The sequence below is a fragment of the Hydra vulgaris genome, chromosome 12 (genome assembly GCF_038396675.1).
Source record: "Hydra vulgaris chromosome 12, alternate assembly HydraT2T_AEP".
NCBI lineage: Eukaryota > Metazoa > Cnidaria > Hydrozoa > Anthoathecata > Hydridae > Hydra > Hydra vulgaris.
The window spans coordinates 45095001-45117594 of record NC_088931.1 but is presented as its reverse complement, the minus strand read 5'-3'; the positions used below and the strand labels follow the sequence as shown (position 1 = coordinate 45117594).

Genomic DNA, 22594 nt, shown 5'->3' with positions numbered 1-22594 from the left:
TTAATCGTTCTAATTTTTCGAATAATCGATTCATTAATCAAATCAAAAAAAAAAAAAAACATTAATCGATTAATCGATAACAGCCCTAATACTTATTTCTTTTAAGGGCGAAACACATGACTTTGAAACTAAAAACTTTCTATTCACTCCAAAACACGTTTCTATAATTAGATAAATAACGGCACAATAAATAAACTTAGAGCTGTCACAGATTCCATGTAATTGAACACTCTTACTATCTTCATTAACTCTCTCAAACACAAATCTTGGAACTCTAATTGAATTTAACAACTCAAGGACTGTCCATGCTAATTTTATTCTTCCTGCTACTATTTCATCCCATTCACTCTTATCTTTACAAATCATTTGCAAATATAGTTTTTACTCTTGAAGTTAACGGTGTTATAAAATTTAAAAGAATCAAAGAAAGATGCGGCCCTTTTTAATATAGTTCTTTTAGTAGTGTTGATTGCTTCAGCTTTTTTAACAAAATCTTTAAATTCAAAAGCAAATTCATCTTTCAATATGTCCCACTCAATTCTTAAAATTTTTATCAAATTATTGTTATTATATTTATTTTTCATACTTTCACTTTCAAAATATTTTAATTCATCAACTATTAGATTGCATTCTGGATTTTCATCTTTAATAGTTTCCTTTATATTAAAATAATTTTGTAATTCCTGATCATTTGTTACCAACTTTCTTAATTCAAACCCTGGATCTAAAAACATACTTTTAGATTTTTTATAAAACATTTTTTTGTCTAAAACTTTTTTACAGCCAGAGGCTGTAAAAAATAATTAGATGATCTCTATGATTAAAAAAATAAATAGATTATCTCTTAATAGATGATCTCTATGTCATCTACATAGTGATCATCTATCAACCTTTCAATAAATATTTTATCATTTTTTATATACTTATTCAGATGGTGTTTTGAAGTGGCATTTAAAAGAAAAGGCAACATTAAACTTATCCCAGAATGTTTGCCATTCTAAAAAGTTATCCTTAAAAACTAGGAATTCAATTTTTGGCAATCTAAATTGATTTTTAGAACTCTGTTCAGAATTAATTTTAAAACCTAATTTTACAGATTCTAACCTTAGATTTAATTCAGAAAGTATATTGTGAAATGGAGGAGTTATTTCAACACTTGCTAAAACATCCTCCTCAACCTGATTTGGATCAGTATATTAACTATTTCTTCATCAATGTTATTTAAATTGGTGTAAGAGTCACTCAAACTATTTTTCAAAGCTTTAAACTTGGACTGTAAAGTTTCAGGGTCTTCTAAAGCTTGACTAATTTCTACAACATTTTTTTGAAAGATACTTCTTAATGCTTTTCTTCTAGCTACCTTCCTACCTAATATTGCAGCCATAACTAATTATCTCTATAGAAATTTCTCGCTCACGCTTATTCACAATACTCACAATAAAACATGTATCAACAATAATAACAAATCTACTACTACTAATCAATCAACAAAGCAACAATGTTTTTCTTACCCACACTTGTTGAAACTATTCGAATCCTACACCAAACCAAATATAAATAAAACTTTTGTAAGTCGAATCGATTCTTTTTCTGAGTTCAATAAATAATAAATGTTTTTTCTTTGCAATATTCTTCGCTCAAATTTCTTCTTTTTCATCGGGCGTTATGTAATAATTGGTTTTAATAATTATTTTTTTAAGACAATAATTGAGAAGAATCTTAGCTCGGGTTGATACTTTCTTAACCTCGTGTTAACAATATAATATAACCGTAACAAAACGTTTTCTACAAAATGCAGCATACCTATGCTGCATTTTGTATGCTGCATTTTGCTCCTGGATTGAGAAATGGCATGATTATGTTTTACTGTCGGATTTAGAGAAAAAATCACTTGCAAATCAAGCTGCGATGATAATCCGAGTAGCAAGAAATATTGGCGCAATATTGGCGTGATATTGGGTTTCGTGGCCAATGTTGGCCAAGATATGCGACATTGCGCCTACATTGGCAAACATCTTTGCGCCAATATTTGGTTTCCAATATTGGGTTAATATTGGCAAAAAATATTTCGCCATTATCGGCAAAATCAATAATGGCAATAATTGGCATGCCGTTATTTACCCAATAACTTAATTTTAATATTGGAATCCCAATATTGGCTCAATATTGTTTTGTTATTAAAATTCCAATATTGGCAAATATTGACACTTTCGCATATTTGTACGCATGCGTAATATTATTGAAAATTAATAATGTCCTTTTTTTTTTGTCCGCATTCTTTTGGTAAAAAGTTATCAAATTTATTTCTAGATAGCATATCTTGTGCAAATTATTACATTACCTATTATTTTGTTGAGTAGTTAACGTACAAATTAAGTTTTAATTTATAAAAGTTAAATTTGCGATATACTTGCGATACTTTATTTATTTTTTATATAATTTATTAAATAGACAATGAGTAAAACATCTTTAAGTAGATCTGCAAAATCTAACTATATTAAAAGAGCTGTTACAAGATATTTGAATGACATTGCTTTAACCTGTAATACTGAAATAGACTCGCAAATAGCATGCAATAATAAAGTTAGCAGTTTCCAATATATTTATAATAAAGATACACTGCAATCTGGTTCCTATACTTTAAATGACCAGCCAGTAAAAAATCAGACATACAGTGGTGACAATATAAGTATCAATAGCAGTGAAGCCATAACATTATTTGATGATACAAGCATTTATGGCCACAATCAGAGCTCAAATCAATTTTTATTAGGTTTATCTGGTAATAATTTTGACAGGGATGATGAAAACATTTTTGAACATACAAGTGATGACATTGGATATTATCCAACTTGTTCAGTGAAGATGACAGCAAAGAAGAAGTTTTAGGTGAATTACTAGTAAAATAGTCAATAAGACATAACATAACACATAGCTCATTCTCAGACTTACTTAAGATACTATCAAAATATCACGATTTACCTAAAGATGCAAGGACATTACTCAAAAGTAAAAGCTGTTTTAGTATCATAGTTATGAAAGATATGTATGGAGAAGAAGCAGAGTATGTTTATCTTGGAATAAAAAGCAAATTAGCGAGTTTACTTGCAGTTACATGCAGTGGTAACTGGATAATTAGTGATGTTCATTTAATATTTAGTATTGATAGCTTGCCTCTATATAAGAGCTCTGCAAAACAGTTTTGGCCATTGCTTTGTTCTGTTCAACTAGGAAAGAATTTATACAACCCATTTATAATATCATTATTTTGTGGAAAGAGTAAACCGAAAAGTGTTGAAATCTTTTTAGCTGATTTTGTTACTGAATTTTGCTCTTTGAAAAAATATGGTATATTTGTAAATGGTAATCACTTTAACATACATGCTAAAGCTTTTGTTTGTGATGCACCCGCAAGTGCATTTATAAAAGGTATCAAAGGACACAATGGTTATTACGGATGCGAAAGGTGCATTCAAAAGGGAATGCATATTGACAACCGGACTGTATTTCTTGAGACAAATTCAATTAGGAGAACAGACACTTCATTTGCATGTTTTGAACAAGAAGAACACCATAAACCTGAGGTTATTCCTCCATTATGCAAACCACGAACATTGAAAGAAATTGATCGATGGAAGACTACTGAGTTCAAGCTGTTTTTATGCTATTTAGGACCTGTAGTATTGCGAAGTAATCTTGAAGATAAATTATACAATCATTTTATGTTGTTGCATGTAGCCATCACAATTTTGATTAATCCTACTATTTATTTGACATATATTGACTATGCAGAAAAGCTCATTAACAAGTTTGTTGAACTAATGCCAATTTTATACGGCAAATACTCTTTAAATAACACAATGCACAGCATTTCTCACATTTGTGATGATGTAAGAAAATTTGGTTCTTTAGATGAATATAGTGCATTTCCATTTGAAAATACTTTAGGTACAATTAAACGAATGTTGCGATCTGGTCGAATGCCACTCCAGCAGGTGTGTCGACGTTTATCCGAAAGAGGAGAAAAAGCCAACATTGCCCATTCTGTTGATTTTCAAACACTTCTTCAAAAATCTCACAATGAAGGTCCAACATTAGGATATTGCGGAAAAGAATACAGTGAATTTGTCTATGCTGGGTTTACTTATTCCACATTAAATTGCAACAATTGCGCTTTACTTAAAAATGAAAATGTTGTTGTAATTATTAACATAATTGAAAGTGATGAAGTTATGATTGTGCAAAAGTATTTGGGGTTAAAAAAGGACTTTACAAATATCCTTGTAACTCTGCTCAGCTAAATGTGTTTCGAGTAACAAAATTGTCAGACCAATTGTTTGCATTTCCTTTGACAACAATAACAAGAAAATGTTTATTATTTCCACGAGGAAAATATTTTGTTGCATTTCCATTGTTGCATCATAAATTTGCAGATATTTAATATTATATCTATATATTGCAACTTTGTTTATATATATATATGTGTGTGTGTGTGTGTGTGTGTGTGTGTGTGTGTGTGTGTGTGTGTGTGTGTGTGTGTGTGTCAGGGATGTCAAGTCTTACCCATTTTTAGGGACTACAGACTCCAGGGTATAAATTAGAGACTCCTGGGACTCTGGTCAAAAAGTCGTAGTTAAAATTTAATTTCTGACTAATGCCTTATTTTCAATTCAATAACCCAGTTAGTTATGATATAACTGATATTGCAGACATTAGTCAGCGATATGACGTCACGCTGATTTAGGGATAGGCGAGGGCTTCAGTACATACATCGACTGATTTAGGGAGAACTCGCAAGGGAGTTGATAACACATCGAAGGGTTTGAGTTGGGGCAGGGATCAATTTATTTTCATTATTCTTCCTTTTCCGTCTTCTTTTTCTACTAAATGTTACTAAAAGAAAGGTAAGCAATTTTGTGACATTTTGCTTACCTATACATTCCAATGTAGATATATATACTTAGCTTTAATATTTTTACCACTTAATTCAAATGTTTCACTTAAATTATTTAGAGGTAAATTGTCAAGTTGTTCAATTTTTTTGATTAAGTATTAATCGTATAAATAAATATATTAAATGAAATAATAATATTTCATATTTGTTAAAGACAGTTATGAAGCAGCATTTCAGAAAATTGAAATACTGGCTTATACTTCAAATGCCGAAACAAATGATGATAGCCTAGAGAAAGCACCTCCATTAAAAAAATCTAAAGGAAAGCAACTTGCATCTCTATCTAAAAAAAAAAAAATCATTCAGTAAGCACCGATGATGAGCAAGATAATGAAAATGAACAAATTAATTTATTTGACCAAACAGAAATTACTCTCTTTTCATCTCAGCCATTAATAACAAATGATGATAATTTATCAACATCTATCACTGCTATTGAGAAAAGATTTGCTGGTGATTTGATTTATCATTTCTTTTTGTTTCACTGATTCTTTTATAAGATTTTTAGGACTTTTTGTATCATCAATAAAATAAAGTTTATCTTGTAATTTATAATCAAAATTTACTAATTTGAATTTTAATTAATGTAATTGTAGTTTTTGAAAGAAAAAGCTTTGAGCTTCTAAGAAGCATCCAATACGAAATAAAGAAAATAAACTCAAAGATTAGTAACATAGAGAAGCTTTTAAGTTCTAATTTCATTCATGGAGTTGCTGTGACTCAGAGCTCAATTCCATTTTTAGAATGGAATTGTTCTCCGGAGCTGTCATCTATACTCTCAAAACTATTCAACAAGTGCTTATCAGAGTCTTGCTTTCCAGCCTGCTGGAAAGCGGCATCTGTTATCCCTATCTTCAAAAATTCTGGAGAGCGATCTGATTCGTCTAACCACCGTCCCATAAGTCTTCTTCCTATCATAAGCAAGGTTTTTGAATCTTTAATTAACAAACACTTAATTTCTCATCTTGAATCTAATAACTTACTTTCTGACCATCAATATGGATTTCGATCTTCTCGTTCTACAGTTGATTTGCTAACAGTAATAACTGACAGGTTTTATCGTGCATTAGATGAAGGTGGAGAGGTTAAGGCCATCACTCTTGATATTTCAAAAGCTTTTGATAAAGTTTGGCATGCTGGTCTACTCCATAAGCTTTCTTCTTATGGTGTATCCGGGAACATCTTTAAGATCATTGAATCCTTCCTTTCCAATCGTAGCATAAAAGTTGTCCTCGATGGACAACACTCTTCTTCTTATTCTATAACTTCAGGGGTTCCTCAAGGTTCTATCCTTGGCTCTATACTCTTTTTAATTTACAATAACGATCTTCCAGATATTCTCACATCTAAGGTGGCATTGTTTGCAGATGATACTATCATTTATTCTTGTCGTGATAAGAAACCAACACCCTCCGATTGCTTGGAGGGGGCATTTGAGCTTGAAAAGGATCTCACTTCTGCTACAGCATGGGGCTCATAGTGGCTGGTGAACTTTAATTCAGATAAAACTCAATTTTTTTCAGACAATCGTTATCGCAATAATTTAGATCTTCCTATATTTATGAACAGTGACATACTCAATGAGTCACCTACTCTTCATCTTCTAGGATTAACTCTTACTTTCAATCTTTCTTGGAAACCATACATCAAATCAGTTGCAAAATTAGCATCTGCTAAGGTTGCATCTCTTTATCGAGCTCGTCACTTTCTTACTTTAGATTCTATTCTCTATCTCTATAAATCTCAAATCCGGCCTTGTATGGAATACTGTTGCCATATCTGGGGCGGATCTTCTAATGATGCCCTTTCTCTTTTAGACAAGGTGCAAAAACGCATTGTAAACATTGTTGGACCTGCTCTTGCAGCCAACCTCCAACCATTATCACATCGTCGTAATGTTGCTTCTCTTTCTCTTTTCTACAAATACTATAATGGGCACTGCTCTAAAGAGCTAGCGTCTCTTGTGCCATCTACTATAATTCATTCTCATGTTACTCGTCATTCAATTAAGTGTCATCCTTTTTCTGTGACTGTTCCTAAGTGATCCAAAAACGCTTATTCGTCTAGTTATTTTCTTTGAACATCAGCTCTTTGGAATTCGCTTCCTTTATCTTGCTTTCCTGATTCAAATAATTTGCAATCTTTTAAGTCGTCCGTCAATCGTTATCTTGCTCTACAATCTTCATCTTTTCTCTTTCAGTGACTTCCAACTTTAATTAGTGGCTGCTTGCAGCCTTGTTGGAAGCGAAGATGTATAAAAAAAAAAATTGTTTGCCGATGCAAACGGAGGAAGAGGTCTTAGAACGTAAACTTCAAGATAAAAATAAATTAGAGTCTTTGGTATACTTGAAATAACCAACTTTTAAACACAAAAAATTTTTTTTAATTTTATATTAATGATGAAAAGATTCTTCAGATAAAAAATTAATGTGATAGGAGAATGGGAACAAGAAACCCTAAAGTTTTTTAGCCCCCTACCCCAAACGTGAGAGCAAGGAGTTGAATTATTCATTTTTTCATAATTATAATTTAGTTATGTATTCATCGACATATTTTAAATTTCATGTTTAAACTATTTAGTGTTCAGTTTTTATAACCATGTAAAGTTTACTTCCCCCTCAAATCGAGGGGGACAGTAAACTTACATGGTTATAAAAACTGAACGCTGAATAGTTTAAACATGAAACATGAATTTGGAATATTTTTTGTGTTTAAAAGTTGGTTATTTCAAGCGTTTAAAAACCTTCCTACGCCACTGCATACGGTACTCTATATATACAGTAATTAATTGTATTAATAATTTTTTTTTTTATATTTTTAGCTGCAGTAAGAAGAAAATTCCCTGACTCAAATGAGAAGCAGATCAAAGTGCGTATTGGCTGTTTTTTAGCACAATCCAGCGATCGAGATGGAGGGCGTAAACGGCGCTCCGAAAATAATTTTCGAAAGGAGAGTTTACTAACCGTTGAAAACAGCTTCTCGGAACTAAATAAAACGTTTTAAAAAGAAGAATTTTTCAATATTTACATTATATAAACTGTTTAATATATAATTATATTGAATAATTAATTAATTTGATATTTTTTAGTTTGTATACTTACTTATAAATATATATATATATATATATATATACATATATATATATATATATATATATATATATATATATATATATATATATATATATATATATATATATATATATATATATATATATATATATCTACATCGGCATGTATAGGTAAGCAAAACGTCATAAAATTGCTTACTTTTCTTTTAGTAACATTTAGTAGAAAAAGAAGAGGAAAAAGGAAGAATAATGAAAATAAATTGATCCCTGCCCGAACCCAAACCCTTCGATGTGTTATTAACTCCCTTGCGAGTTCTCCCTAAATCAGTCGATGTATGTACTGAAGCCCTCGCCTGTCCCTAAATCAGCGTGACGTCATATCGCTGACTATTGTCTGCAATATCAGTTATATATATACATATATATATATATATATATATATATATATATATATATATATATATATATATATATATATATATATATATATATATATATATATATATATATATATATATATATATATATATATATATATATATATATATATATATATATATATATATATATGTTAAAGTTTATTCAGTTTATTACAATTAGTAAACAGGTCAATATCGTTAGTATGCTCACATTGTTTTAGTGTCCCAATATATAAAATTATCATTGGCTCTATATCACGTAAACAATGTCGGCCAATATCGTTAGAATGTTCACATTTTTATATTGGGCCAATTTATCCACCAATATTGCGCCGATGTTACATTTAAATATTGTGCCAATATATAAAATTAATATCGGGCCGATATCACGTAAACAATGTTGGCCAATATCGTTAAAATGTTCACATTTTTATATTGGGCCAATATGTTTTCCAATATTGTGCCAATATTGACACTAATATCGCGCCAATATTTCTTGCTCTCGAAACATTTACGAATCAAAAAATTGTATATGGAATACGGTGTGACAAAGTACGTGAGAAATTACTTTCTGAAAAAACTTTGACACTCGATAAAGCAATAGAAATTTGTCGTTCTTCAGAAAAAAGCACAAGATGGTGTATCTGAGTTGCGAAATAATAGCAGTGAAAGTGTAGATCGTATTGGTAAACAATTGTGCAGTAAAAACAAATTTAATTCACCCACACACAACAGTGATAATAGAGATTTTAAAATTAATTCATTGGTATGTAAATTCTGTTTAAAAAAGCATCCTTTTATTCGGGGATCGTGTCCAGCACGGGGTAAAAAGTGCAGAGACTGTAGCATTATGAATCAATTTTCAAATAGTTCAGTTTGCCTAAAAGCAAAACCAAATATTCCTGATAGATATGTTGATCAATAGAACGATTGTAAAAATTCGTCAAGTATGCATTATCTAGGTGCGTTGTTTTTAGGAAGATTTTGTGGTGAATTACGTCTTCCAAGATACTAACAACAATTAGCGGTTGTTTCTTAATATAAACATTAATGTATTTGAAATGATGTGGTCTTCGTAGAGGTATGGGAAAATTACGCCAACGTAATTACTTGTAATTAAGTTTATTTATTTTGTGGTTCTAAACTTTATATAAAAAAGGTGATATTTGTAAATAATTTATTCGCAGTCAGATGAAAATAAAATAAAATTGATAAACGAGTGAAATCATTAGTGTCTCAGGGAAAGTATTAAAAAATTCCCCACACTAAAAGGTGGCGACCCTGCCAGGACCTACGAAACCTACGAGTTAGTAAAGAATGGACCAAGAGCGAATTTACCAAAGAGAAGTCAGCATGATAAGAATAAACATTAAAAACATAGAACGCAACACGATTAATGGCGACAAATCAAGCATAATCTTGGCGCTGGACAAAATAACAAATTTATTGGGAAGATTTGAAATGGCAAAGGATGAGCTGACCAGGAAAATGCTTGACGACGGCGAAAGCATCGATTCAGTTGAAGAATGGCTTTCGAAACCAGTAATGGAAGTAGAAGCAGCAATTGAAATCAAAAACAAAATGGTTGACAAGTTGGATTCGATAAATAAAAACGAATGCGTCAGAAAATTTGAGTATGAAAAACAAATAGTGGAACAGCAGTTAACGATTCAAAAAGAAGCAGAACAAGCCTCATTGAGAAAACTTCAAAGCGAAGAAGAATGGTATTTAAAGAAACTAAAAATGAAAGAAACATTGCGTAAATCTCTTGGAAACGAAAACGAAGCTACTAAACAATCTGTCAAACTTCAAAAGTACACAATTACAAAATTTAATGGCGATTATAAAGACTGGTTGCGATTTTGGAATCAATTCACGGTAGAAGTTGACAACTCAAACATATCGAACATCAGCAAATTCAACTACTTGCTGGAACTTGTCGAAGGAAAGCCCAGGGAGGATATACTTGGTTTACCTCATTCGTTGGAAGGATACGATGAAGCTAAACGCATACTACAAGAAACTTACGGAAAAGATATTTGGGTTCACAAAGCATTGATTAAAGATTTGGAAGGATTGACGGCTATACATAGCTCGTACAAAATCAAAGAAGTTCACGACTTTTACAACAAGCTTGCAAGAACTGTACGAACATTGAAAACTATGCAGAAACTACAAACGGCTCAATCATTCGTGTATTCATTGATGGATAAACTTGGACCAGTTCGTGAAATACTTACACAAAACGATGATGGATGGGGAGAATGGGGACTGGAGCAACTTGTCGAAAAGTTGCAAAAGTACATTGAAAGGAATCCGTTGAACTCAACTTTTAACTCAAGCGACGAACAAACAAAGGGCGATAAAAAGAACACGAACGTTCAGTCAAGGCCCTATGAACATCGAAGCACTACGTTTAAACAATACAATGGCAGTCTTTATGACAAAGAAACCAGGGCAACTAGTGGAAAGCATGGATGTGTCTACTGTGGGTTACAAAATCACAAAAGCGAAGATTGTACAAAAGTACTAACTGTTGCAAGACGCAGGGAGATTTTAACAAACAAAAGATTATGTTATAACTGCATTGGTTACGGACACTCGGCGGTAAATTGTAAATCAAGAGGATGCAGAAAGTGCAACAAAAAACATCACACGTCCATTTGTCAAGATAGGAACGCAACAATGGATGGTAACATTGAAAATAAAAAAGAAAACATGGGAACGGTGCTTAATGCAAGCACAACTATTCACCCAACAGTGATCGCAAAAGTAAATGGTGAAAAAGTAAGGATAATGTTGGATACGGGTGCTGGAAGTTCCTATATATGTACGAATTTGATAACAAAACTAAAGTTGAAACCTACACGAAAGGAATATAAAAGTATTGAACAGCTCTATGGAACTGTGGACAAGCGTGTGGAAATATATAAGGTTACGCTAGAATCAACGACAATACCGGAATTTAGCATCAAAGTCGAATGCGCCAACGCAGAAAAGGAAACACTCACCTTTTTACCGAATCCGATGATCAAGGATGTTAAGAAGCATTTTGCAAAATTGAGGAGGCTGAAATTTAGCGATGATGAAGGGAGTGACGAACTTCAACCTGTTCACATTATACTCGGTGCGGCTGATTATCAGCGAATAAAAACCACGGAACCGGTAGTTCTCGGAAAAAATCCGGATAAAGATCCCGGAGCCGAATTAACGATGTTGGGATGGACTCTTTCTGGGAGACGAACACAATTTAGTTCAGGTATTGAGAGAAGTTTCTTATTGAACACTGGTCGTGATGAGTTTGAGCAAATGTGTAGTTTAGAAGTACTTGGATTATCGGACACAAATAGTGAGTCAATGTTCCACCAAGACTTCAGCGAAAAACTGCATCAAACCGAAGAAGGTTTCTATGAAACCAGAATGCCGTGGAAAAAGGGTGTTGTTAAACTACCAAATAACAGAAACCTGGCTCTTAAAAGATTGGGAAGTGTGACGACTCGATTGAAAAAACTTAAAAAACTAGAACAGTATAATGAAATAATGATGGAACAGATCAATGAGGGAATATTGGAAATGGCACCAGAAAAACCTACGGGAGAAATTATTCACTACGTTCCTCATCAAGCAGTAGTCAAGGAAAATGCCGAGTCAACAAAAATGAGAATTGTTTATGATTGTTCAGCTAGAAAAGACGCTCAGTCACCTTCATTAAACGACTGTCTAGAAGTGGGACCATCGCTGCAACCATTAATTTTTGACATACTCGTACGAAATCGAATGAATAAACTCTGCGTTTTAGCTGACGTGAAGAAGGCGTTTCTACAAATTCGAATACACGAAATGGATAGAGACGCACAACGCTTAATTTGGTATAAGGACTTGAAGAATATGGAATTAACGGATTTACGATTTACAAGGGTGATTTTTGGTTCAAGTTCAAGCCCTTACATTCTTGGTGCTACCATTAAAAAGCATATATCAAAATACAAGGACATTTATCCTAAAACGGTGCTTGCTTTGGAAGAAGATACTTATGTCGATGATATACAAGCAGGTGGAGAAACGGAAGATGAACTTATCAGGTTTAAAAATGAATCAACGCAAATCTTAATGAAAGCTGGGTTCCAGCTGCACAAATGGCATAGCAACGTGAGCAAATTGGAAAGCAACGCTGAGGGCAAATCAACAAAAATACTTGGGATTCCTTGGAACAAAGAAACGGATCAACTATCGATTGACTTTACTGCTTGCATCAATAGTGGAGATAAAGAAGTGATAACAAAAAGGAAAATGCTATCCGCCATTAACAGTGTTTTTGACGTATTGGGATTTAGTGCACCTATTTTAATCACTGGAAAAATATTATACAGTCGGCTATGCTTGTTAAAACTCGGATGGGATCAACAAATTCCATATGAACTTTCAGAAGAATGGAAGACCTGGATCAAGGCAATACGAATTAAAAGAACTATTTCAATTCCGCGGAGCGTTCTGTCTGAAAGAAGTATTGAAATGGAGCTCCATGGATTTTCAGATGCAAGTAAATCAGCAGTATGTGCATGCATCTACATTGCAGTGAGCCACCGATATTCGAAAACCAGTAACTTACTTGTAGCGAAAGCACGGATCGCACCAAGGGATCTTAGTATTCCTAGACTGGAGCTGGTAGCAGCACACACCTTGAGCAAGTTAATGAATCACGTTAGGAAGACATTGAACAAGTATAATATTATTGAAGTATATCATTGGGTTGACAGTACTGCAGTACTTTATTGGTTAAAAGAAAGGGGCAGTTGGTCACAATTTGTCAGGAACCGAGTTCAACAGATATTATTAAATGGAGAAGTAAAATGGCTTTATGTCCCAACAAAAGAAAACCCAAGTGATCTTGGAACAAGAGGAGTAAGTCCTGAGAAACTAACAAGTTTGTGGTTCAATGGACCTATATGGTTAAAACACAAAGAAAATTGGCCAATTCAACCAGAAATATTTGAAACGCCGAACGCATTATGTGAAACTATTCATTTAAGAGAGAACGTCAGTATGGCAACAGAAGAAATAAAGGGACTTCATATATTTAAGGAAATATTGAGTAAACACAAGTATTGGAAAATCATAAGAATATCATCTTTCATAAAAAGGTTTATTTACAATTGTCGGAATGAAGAAAAAATAACAGGACCACTGAATGCTGAAGAGATGATAGAAGCGGAGTTGGTGAATCTTAAGTTGCTACAAGAAGCTGTTGCGATAAAGTCCAATGTGGAACTTAAACAGGATGAAAAACAGCTTTGGAGGTGTCATGGAAAAGTCTCTGGGTATAATCCAATATTTGTACCAAAAGGTTTTCAACTAACTCTAAAAATTATTGAGTATCATCACGCGAAAACGTTACACGGGGGAGTAGGAGATACAATGAGTAGCATTAGAGAAAGATTTTGGATACCAAATTTGAGAGTTGCTGTAAAGAAGGTCATTCGTGAATGCAATCTATGTAAGAGATATAGAGTGAAACCGCTGTTACCGCCAACAAGAGCAATGTTACCACGTTTTAGAACTGAAAATATCGAACCGTTTACGGTTACAGGTGTTGATTTTGCCGGTCCGCTAAAGTATAAAGCGCAAGGGAAGTTGGTTGAAAAATGTTATGTTGCACTGTTTACATGCGCATGTACAAGAGCTGTCTACCTTACACTTTGTCATGACCTAACGGCAGGAGAATTTCAGAGAATTTTAAAGGAGTTTGTTGTAAGAAAAGGACCACCACAAATGATGATTAGTGATAACGCAAAAACGTTTGTGGCAACAGGGAAGTGGTTACTAACACTTAAGAAGGACAAGGCTCTTCTCAACATTGGTCGAATTGAAAACAACATTAAGGGGAAGGATGGAGTTATTCGTGGCTTTAAAATACGTCTTGGAAATGGTTATGTAATTGAACGACCAATTCAGTTGGTGTGCGACTTGGAAATGGGGTGTGGGGCAGAAAGCGGAATCGAATCGGAAGAGAATTTAGAAACCAAGGCCGAAGAGGATACCTTGAAAAGAGAACCAAGACAGGCGAAATTAAATGCACGACAAATAATCAGTTCCATCATGGAAGACGAGATGGCTGATTAAAGCCGAAGTCTCAGCTTTAATCGGGGGAGTGTGTGGTGAATTACGTCTTCCAAGATACTAACAACAATTAGCGGTTGTTTCTTAATATAAACATTAATGTATTTGAAATGATGTGGTCTTCGTAGAGGTATGGGAAAATTACGCCAACGTAATTACTTGTAATTAAGTTTATTTATTTTGTGGTTCTAAACTTTATATAAAAAAGGTGATATTTGTAAATAATTTATTCGCAGTCAGATGAAAATAAAATAAAATTGATAAACGAGTGAAATCATTAGTGTCTCAGGGAAAGTATTAAAAAATTCCCCACAATTTGAAGCAGATTGTGCAGACAGATCTTGGGAAATTCAATTAAAAGTAAAATATGGAAAAATAACATTTAAAATTGACTCATTTTCTATAAACGTTCAGAACAGTGAATTAATTACTATATATGTTTGTGATAATGTGCAAACTGCTTTATTAGGAAGACCTGCCTTACAAAAGTTTAACCTAGTTAAAATAGACATGAACGATTTATGTGTGCTATGATTTCAAAATCAAAAAGTAACATTATAGAACAGTTTCCTTCAGTATTCAAAGGATCAGGGACTATTAAAGGTGACCCTGTACATATAACAACCCAAGAAAATATAACACTTTACCACATTGGAGCGCCACGACGAGTAGCGTTCCTACTACTAGAACCGTTAAAGCTAGAGCTAGAGCGTATGAAAGAGATGGGTGTTATCAAAATAGAAGATCAACCTACAGACTGGTGTCATCCAATAGTAGTTGTGAAAAAACCAAATGGACTACTTCGTATCTGTATTGATTTAACACAATTAAAGAAAGACACCAAGCATGAATTCAAGTGTAGACGATACATTGGCCCAACTTGGAATATATGGTAAAATTAGGCGCTAACTCAGGATATTAGCAGTTACCAATGGATATTGAAAGTCAGTTAAAATGTACGTTTACGACACATTTTGGGCGGTTCTGCCCGACGAGTGGTCCATTTGGATTAACGTCACTCCCTGAAATTTTAGTAAAAAAATGGATAAAGCTATTGATGGTCTTAAAGGAGTGGTTAAAAGTATGGATGATTTTTAAGTTTTTGGAAATACAGAAATAGAATATAACGAAAACCTTGTAGCATTGCTAAAACTGCTGAAAATTGAGTTACCCTTAATGTAGAGCAGTGGCGGATCCAGGGTGGGGGATGGGGGGAATGGGGGGGGCTAGCCACCCTCCCCTCCTTTATTCCATAATTTTAACAAATAAATAGGGGAGAGTGTGTATGAAAAAGTCAGGTTTTGAAAGAGCCGATGCCATTATTTATAACTTACTGGCATCCGATCATGATTGTATTTTACTTTTTATGTGGAAACACTGGATACCTGTCACCCACAAAAAATTTACGGTTCTACTAAAAAAAATAGTGTCGTAAGAATGCACTAAAAATTTTGAAAAGAAAAATAAATTTTTGGTGGGTTTACTTATTTAATTTTAAGATAAATTGTATTGTTTGATAAATGATATATGCTGCATTGCTATATATATATATTTTCTGAAAATCCGACAACAAATGAAGGGAATTTTACTGCTCTGATCCGTCATCTTGAATAGCAAAATCCAGTTTTAAAGAAACACCTACTTAATGGACCGAAAAACGCACTATATACTAGCAAAACTATACAAAATGAGATAATCAACATTGCCGCTGACTTGATTCGTGACTATTTTCGTAAGTGTCTAAAAGCTTGTCCACATCTTTCGATAATTGTCGATGAGACAAATCCACTAGAAGAAGAAAGTATTAACATCAAAGATTGCAAAGGACAATCATATGATACAACGGCGTCTATGAGTTCAGACAGAAAAGGGGTACAGACTTTTGTTAAAAAATGGGCACCATATGCAGACTATCAAGGATGTGTCACTCCCTAAATCTAACAATTTGCTATGGATGTGAGATCTCATCTATTAGAAATATGATGGGTTCCTGCCAACAACTGTTTTCATTTTTTGATAACTCACCAAAGCGACAACGCATTCTCCAACGAGTTATTTCTACTCAAGCGCCTGAATTAAAAAAGACAAAGTTGAAGAACCTTTGCCAAACACGATGGCTTGAGCGTCACAGCACATTCAATACTATTGATGAACTTTACATTCATATTATTCGCACTCTTGATGAAATTGTAACACCATCAGATGACATTGATCTCTATGATGATTTAGAACCAAAAAGTTGGAATTGGGATTCTGAGACTCGGTCAAAAGCCAATGGATTACGACAAACATTTACTAATTACGACCACATTATTAATTTTGTTGTGGAAAAGGAAGGTTTACAGCCAATGCAACCAATTGTATCATTTCTTCAGGGTGAGTTAATGGAGGTTTATCTGGCCTTCCAAAAAGTTTTGCAAATTTCTTTTTTCTATTCTACACTCCGCACAAATGCTGATGACTGGTCTTCTACCATTTATCTTAAAGCCAAGAAAATTGCGCAGTCTGTAAATTGTACTGAAGAAACTCCAAGGCTTTGTAGTCGTCAAATCCACCGCTCAAATATACCTGCTACCTCACCTTTTGAGTACTACAAGCGTAATGTCGCCATTCTATTCCTCGACAAGGTTTCATCTGAGTTGGCAGCATGCTTTACAGAAAATAAGAGAGCACATTATGAATTTCGTTCTTTGATTCTAGAAGTTATTATCACCAAAGACAATGAAGAGTTGGAAACATTGTTAAAGCAACAAGTGGATAAATGGCATGGAATTCTTCCAAACCCATATGGTCTGAATAATAAGTTGCAGCAATGGAAACATTTATGTGTTGAGAACAATTTTTGTGGAATGACAATCATGCAACTACTTCAGCATCATGTTGACTCCACATTCTTTCCTAATTATCGTGAGTTATTCCTCATTCTGGCAACTTTGCCAATTGGCAGTTGTGAGGCGGAGCGTTTATTCTCTTGTGTACGCCGCATTCATTCATATTTACGAACAACGATGACAACTAATAGATTGTCAGATTTGTGTGTGATTGGGATACATTATAACAATTTACACGACTATTGACACGACATTGCACTACATCCACGTAGGATGCAAGCACAATCTCTTTTTTATGACTGTGTTTAGTAGTTTATGTTTGTATATTATGTTTCAATGAATAGGTAATGTGCTTTGGATGACAAATAATTATTTCTAAAACATGTAAAAAATCATAAAATTTTGTAAGTTAAAATCAAGTATTTTTCTATAATGTAGCCACCCCCTCCTTCAAAATCTTGGATCCGCCACTGTAGAGAAATATTTATTTGATCAAACAGAAGTGGAGTTTTTAGGCCATAAAATTTTAGCAAAGGAAGTAAAAACCATTGAACAAAAATTTTTTTATTTTAATAACAAAAGCATTGAATTTCACAAGTTTAAAAAAAAAATGTTATGTTTATTATGCTATATTATGTTATGCAACAGAGTAATGACGAATTTACTAAAAAAGATTTTGATTTTAATGCTTTAGAAAAAAATAAATAATGCGTACTTACGCAGAAGGGGTTAGATCGTTGAAAGTATACAGGTGTGTACAATGGGGGAGAGGGTTCTAAATCAGTGATTTTACTGCGTACTTATTAACATGTTTGCAGATTTTTGGCTCGGTTAAATTGATTTAAGAATTTTATTTATTAAATAACTACTGATTCTAACAGCTGTTTTTTTTCCATCAAGTCTTTTTGAATTAAAAAAAAACCTGAAGTCTTTTTATTTATTAAAGGTATGTAAAAGTGTGTAAACCATTTTCAAAAATCTATACGTCAATACGTCATATTGAGTTTTAAATAAGTTCAACTGTAATTGCAGTGAACAAAAAAAAAAGGGTCGATGTATGACATTTGCCAACAATACTTCAAAACTTGCCAACTGAAATGCTAAATGTAAATCCCCTCCCTCTATTGTGTTAGGAAACGAGAGTAACGACTCATAAGTAAATACTGTTTAAGCTCAATTTAGCTTTAAATTTAGAATAAACCATAAGTCTAAAAAACCTTAAGTCGAAATTTGTACTGAAGCCTCGCATATCGCGTATTACGTCATCTAAGACGTGTTAGGCTAAGCTTCGAGTATATTTAACCAAAGAGATATAATAGCTGGAGGGAGAACGAAGCCAAAAATGATTTCAAACCCGATATAGTCTTTGTTGTATAATTATTCCAGTTAAAATGGCGCTTTTGTGAATAAATGAAAAATCTTAAAATGTAATTTGTAAGCTTTAAAAGCTGAAATCTCTTAAAAATTGATTAGATAGGTTTTTAACAACTATTCGATCAATTGCGAAATTAATTACAACAAAAATTACGATTAAGGTGAAGTAATTGTATCTTCCACATCTTAATTACAGGTATAAATATCAAAGTTTCAGACAATCTTAACTACCTGTTTGAACTTTATTTTTTGCTTGCCTGTTCAGCTCTAGGTTTGTTACATTCATTAAGAATGTTCTTTCGGCCAGGCAGTTGCCGTGTGGGAGTATTTTTGCTGGATTTAATAGCAAATTGCTATATTTTAAATACAGTGATATAAAATTTTTTTTTTTTAAATCTGGTAAAAATACTACCAATTTTTATCAAGACATTTATTAAATTCTAATCTAGAAACTTATTAGTCGTTTAAAAAGCACAACAAAAAAAATAACAATACTAACTCAAATACTGTTTACGAATACTGTCTTTGAAGTTAATTGAAGTTAAAAGAAGTGTTTATGAAGTTAATCGTTTAGTTTTAAAACTTTCTATAACTGTTAATCAAATTAAACAGCTATATATTTTAAATAAAGCAAAAGCTTAAAGAAATCGAAACATATTTATATTTTTGTCATTCACTTTAAAGCAATTATAAACTTCTTCACAAAATTTATAGAGAGGAAAACCTTGCACATTATAAAAACAACCATTGATTTTTTTAACTAGTGTACTTCCATTATCTTGAATACCATATCTTTTCATCATTTTAAGGAAAATAAATTTATGTAGAATTTATTATTAGGCTTCAAATAGTGTTATTGTAGAATTAATGTAAATTATTGTTTGAAAGATAATTTAACACATTTAATTTGAGCTATCTGCTTGCTTAAAATTAATTAACTAATATATAATCTTAACTTAAAATAAATAATCTTAAATTTTTAATTTATTTGTTAAAAAATAGGGTTAAATAAGGTCTTACCAATATTAACAATAAACTAATTAATATTGAATTAATTATGTATTATTTTGAATGATTAATTAATTTAAATTATTACTTATATTCTGTATTTAACAGATTTTTTTAAGTTTAAAAAAAATTTATTTTTAGTTTTAGGGGTATTGTAAAAAAATAGTCTTAACATTATTTTTATTTTATTTTTTTATTTGACAAATACAAGATAAATTACTTCAGAAATTATTACGATCATGTTATCAATGCAAGTCCTGCTGTAAAGTATTATAAAAATCATAATCAATTGAGGTCAAAAGGGTTTTTAGAAATGTTATAAAAACCATTATTTAAAATGAATTTTTAACTTACTTTTAAATTTAGTCAACGTGTTAATTTTCCTAATTTCTAATGGTAGATTATTATACTTTAGCACCAGAGTAATAGAAAGAAATTTTAGCAAATTGGGTACAATTTATTTAAACAAAATTTATACAAAAGAAAAAAAAAACTTTTTCATAATAGAAGTAATCTTAAGACTACTTAAAAGGAAGATACCAAAGCCCTTACTCTCGAGTCCTTATTACAAGGGAGGTGGGAATTTTAGTCCAGATCTAATAATCGGGGGTAAGGGGGGGGGGAGTTGATTACCAGGTGGCTCTAAAGTCTTCTTGTCTAAACCACTGCTTTCTAATAAACAAATTAAAGTGTATCAAATCGAAAAAATTATCTTAAAAACAATGTACTGAATAGTGAATAAAAATCTGTTACTTCATAAATAATAATATTGCATATTGTTTCCGTATTTTTCTCCCAATATATCAGCAATAATACAGAATATAAAGTAATAATCAAAAATTAATAATTATTCGTTCAAAATAATTTTATATATCATGCGGCGTTCTTTGGACATTCTGCTAAATGAAAAAATAATTTGCTGTCGAAAAAATGATTTGACTCTCTTTTTATCTTTCATTTTCATTTTTGAGAGAATTCTCTTACGAAGCTGTACTTTCACTGCTTTGCAAAGCAGTGAAAGTACAGCTTCATAATTCAAATGCTTACCGATTCATTAAAGATCTAGAAAAAAGTGGAAAAGGGAAACTAAACCATAGAGGTCCAAGAAAATTTGTAAGAACTAAAGAACAAAGTGTGACAAAATCCAAGTGAATCAATATCTAGCTTAGCTAGAGAGATTTTTTTTGACAACGTTTGCGTGATTTGAGTGGGATTTAAACTTAAAAATCTTGGAGACTATGTCTTATTCCCTAGACCTAGATTCCCTAGACCTAGATTCCCTAGACCTAGATTCCCTAGACCTAGATTGGAGACTTATTCCCTAACCACTGCGACGCGGCTGCTGACATTTCAAATGTTTAAATTTACTATGCAAAAAATTGATTTGATATTTAGCACACAACTTGATTTTTTTTTGACAACGTTACAAACTGTTTGTAATCAAATTGTATGCTAATTAAGTAATTATTTTTTAAAACTTATTGTTACAATTAATAAAAAATGTTGCAAAAACTTAACTGTTGATGCCCATCGCATAAAGCGATTTTGCTTGTACCATAAGCTCTATCATGAAAAAGTCCCGATAAAAAGATTTAGTTTAAAAAGTGTTTTGTAAGGTCTATTATTTAAATTACATGTTTTTCGGTGAAACCATCGTCAATTACTTTAGTTAGCTTATTACATTTTAATAATACAGTTAATCTTGAACTAAAATGCTGCCCACATAAACATTCATCAAATGGACAACATTTTGTATAACCAAAACTATTTTTCTCAGTCATATTTTAAAGTGATTTGTTTAATCAAACTCTTTTATTTACAAATTTCATGTAAATTTATATAAAATAACAAACCACAAATATTCCATAAAAACATTTCCTTTTCATTAATAAAATTTCCTAATAATTTTACAACATTTCCTTTTCATTAATATTTCATAATTTAAAAACATTTGTAATTTAAAAACAATCATAAACCATGTAAGCACGTATAATGTTAAATTATACATAATATTTTTATCATATTATAAAAAATCTATACCATTTTTATATTAGTCAAAATCATTAACCTATATACCTATACGTATACTAATAAAAAAATAAAAAACTTAGATAAGAAAAAGAAAGGCAAAAATAAATTTTTTTAAAAAATGTATTGAAATTCTATATCTTATTTTTTACAGCTAAAAAAAGTATGACATTTGGATTCAAGAAAAAAAAGTAAATTTTGTATATAAAATGACTGGAAGCAAACAACCAGAATTTGAAAAAGTTATTTATTACCACCAATTTTAATGCTATAAAAACGAAGGGTTTTTTTTGTCGAAGTACTTTTTGAATGAAAAATATCTGCCATTATACACAACCATACATTTGAATTCTTTCAATTTATTGAGAGTGTTTTGATAGATAATAGCTCGTCAGTGCGTTGAGTTTTTAATTATCCAAGTTAGAATAAAAATTATTGTTTTCAAAGCAGATGGTTTTGAGACATGACTTTTAAACTGATTTTCAGCTTTAAATGAGTTTGACTATTTTTCTAGTGAATCAACAAAATTTTCTTTCTAATAAACTTAAAATATTCTAATGTAAGCCTACATTACCCAGAGGCTAGGTGCTTAAGAGTACAGAATTTGTATTACCAAACACATCCAGGGTTGTTTTGAGTAATAGGAAAAATGTTGAAGATATGTTAAAAGTTCAATTTTTTATAACATGTTTAAAAATTGATATTACATTTGCTTATAAAAATTCAGCATTTCTTTTAATTTCAATCATCTTCTATGACTGCATGAAAGTTTTACATCCAAACATGGACAACT

The 22594-nt window shown here is 31.9% G+C and overlaps 1 protein-coding gene across 5 annotated transcripts in view; it reads right to left on the bottom strand.

The window, feature by feature from the left end:
• Window positions 1-22594, bottom strand: part of LOC100215163 (dTTP/UTP pyrophosphatase) — a 129486-nt gene that overhangs the window by 4197 nt on the left and 102695 nt on the right. The window contains exon 8 of one of the 5 annotated variants that reach the window (XM_065813410.1): window positions 7785-7939. The exons of 1 other annotated variant lie outside the window; for it this stretch is intronic. In XM_065813410.1, coding sequence (XP_065669482.1) covers window positions 7818-7939 — 122 coding nt within the window. In that variant the 3' untranslated portion in view covers window positions 7785-7817. Of the gene's footprint in view, window positions 1-7784; window positions 7940-19364; window positions 19558-21641 lie in introns of those variants that run through there. 3 more of the 5 variants (XM_065813409.1, XM_065813411.1, XM_065813413.1) reach the window with 3 other exon arrangements.